The sequence below is a fragment of the Epinephelus moara genome, chromosome 24, assembly GCF_006386435.1.
Source record: "Epinephelus moara isolate mb chromosome 24, YSFRI_EMoa_1.0, whole genome shotgun sequence".
NCBI classification, from domain to species: domain Eukaryota; kingdom Metazoa; phylum Chordata; class Actinopteri; order Perciformes; family Serranidae; genus Epinephelus; species Epinephelus moara.
Genome location: NC_065529.1, coordinates 52155553 through 52157274, shown reverse-complemented (window position 1 = coordinate 52157274; position 1722 = coordinate 52155553). Strand labels below are relative to the sequence as shown.

Genomic DNA, 1722 nt, shown 5'->3' with positions numbered 1-1722 from the left:
TGTCCTCCTGATAGACACCTGTCCTCCTGTGATACACACCTGTCCTCCTGATAGACACCTGTCCTCCTGTGATACACACCTGTCCTCCTGATAGACACCTGTCCTCCTGATACACACCTGTCCTCCTGATAGACACCTGTCCTCCTGTGATACACACCTGTCCTCCTGATAGACACCTGTCCTCCTGATAGACACCTGTCCTCCTGTGATACACACGTGTCCTCCTGATAGACACCTGTCCTCCTGTGATACACACCTGTCCTCCTGATAGATACCTGTCCTCGTGATACACACCTGTCCTCCTGATAGACACCTGTCCTCCTGTGATACACACCTGTCCTCCTGATATACACCTGTCCTCCTGATGTATACACCTGGTGTGTATCCTCACCTCGTCCTCTGCCAGTGGAGAAACATTTGAAGATGACCATCCTCATGTCCAGACCCTCCTGGATCCAGATCTTGTTCATGATCCGGATCACCTGCAGAGTCAGCATGTCCTGCCGCAGGTCGTCTCCTGACTGGACAGAGACATCAGAGGTCAGACACCTGTCCTCCAGGTGAGGCTGTTTGTATCTCTGACACAGCATTGAGTCTAACGACAGGTAAAACCAGGTGAGACATTTCACCTTGAAGATGACGTTGACGTTGTCTCCCAGAGGGTCGAGGTTTTGGAAGGACAGTTTGAGAGGGACGGCATTGGAGTTGAAGAAGGAACACGACTAAAAGACAGAGAGGACGAGAACTGAACATGAAGACTTCTATAAAACCAAACACAATGTTTCACTGTCCGTCCGTACGGACGGCGGAGCTGCAACATGAGACGTTCAGGGTCAACTCTTTGTTCAGTCATCAGACTCACAGAACACTCTGAGGTCTTTGTTTATGAAGACGTGTGAGGACATGTCTCACTTTGAACCAGATGAACAGCTCTGTGTGTGCGTGAACAGTTTGTGTTACAGGAGTGCGTGCGTGTGTGTGTGTGTATGTGTGTCCTTTGGTACCTGGACGTTGATTCCTGTAACGAGCAGCGCCGGGTTCAGAGGAAGTCTGCAGCTGCTGTTCACCGAGAAGAACTGCTTCATCTCCTCCAGACCCTCCCTGAGGACACACTGCGACACACACACACACACACACACACACACACACACACACACACAGTATAAACATGGCACAGTTATCATTCTGTTAAAATATGCTGCTATTTTGTTCCTTCCCTGCACCCTTACTTGTAGTCCAGCAGCTTCCAGCTGCTGTGGTGATGTAAAATCAGACCCCACTGAGCTTCTGAACTCAGCTGACAGTCTGCAGTGATCTGCTCTGAGTCTGAGCTCAACCTACAAGCTGAGCTCACAGGTGAGGCTGATCAGACTGATGTCAGCAGGCAACCACGCCCCCAAAGACCACGGAGCACAGACGTTATTCAGGAGAGAATCACCACAGACCTGTGGATCCACATTAACGGATCATCAGACGTCAGTGAGTCATCGACACTGGACCCTCTTTTTAATTCTTGGTGTCACAGACTCAACAAGGTGCTGAAACATTCCTCAGAGATGTTGGTCCATATTGACATGATGACATCACACAGTTGATCCATGATGAGAATCTCCCGTTCCAGCACATCCCAAAGGTGCTCTATTGGACTGAGATCTGGTGACTGTGGAGGCCATTGGAGTACAGTGAACTCATTGTCATGTTTGAGATGATGTGAGCTTTGTG

General features: G+C 49.7%; 1 protein-coding gene across 1 annotated transcript in view; it reads right to left on the bottom strand.

The window, feature by feature from the left end:
• The window catches only part of pik3c2b (phosphatidylinositol-4-phosphate 3-kinase, catalytic subunit type 2 beta), a 41608-nt gene that overhangs the window by 13380 nt on the left and 26506 nt on the right, over positions 1 to 1722 (bottom strand). Inside the window, exons 20-22 of the mRNA XM_050037811.1 lie at positions 1005 to 1112; positions 630 to 722; positions 392 to 521 (exon numbers count right to left, since the gene is read on the bottom strand). Of these exons, the coding sequence (XP_049893768.1) occupies positions 392 to 521; positions 630 to 722; positions 1005 to 1112 (331 nt within the window). The remainder of the gene's footprint in view (positions 1 to 391; positions 522 to 629; positions 723 to 1004; positions 1113 to 1722) is intronic.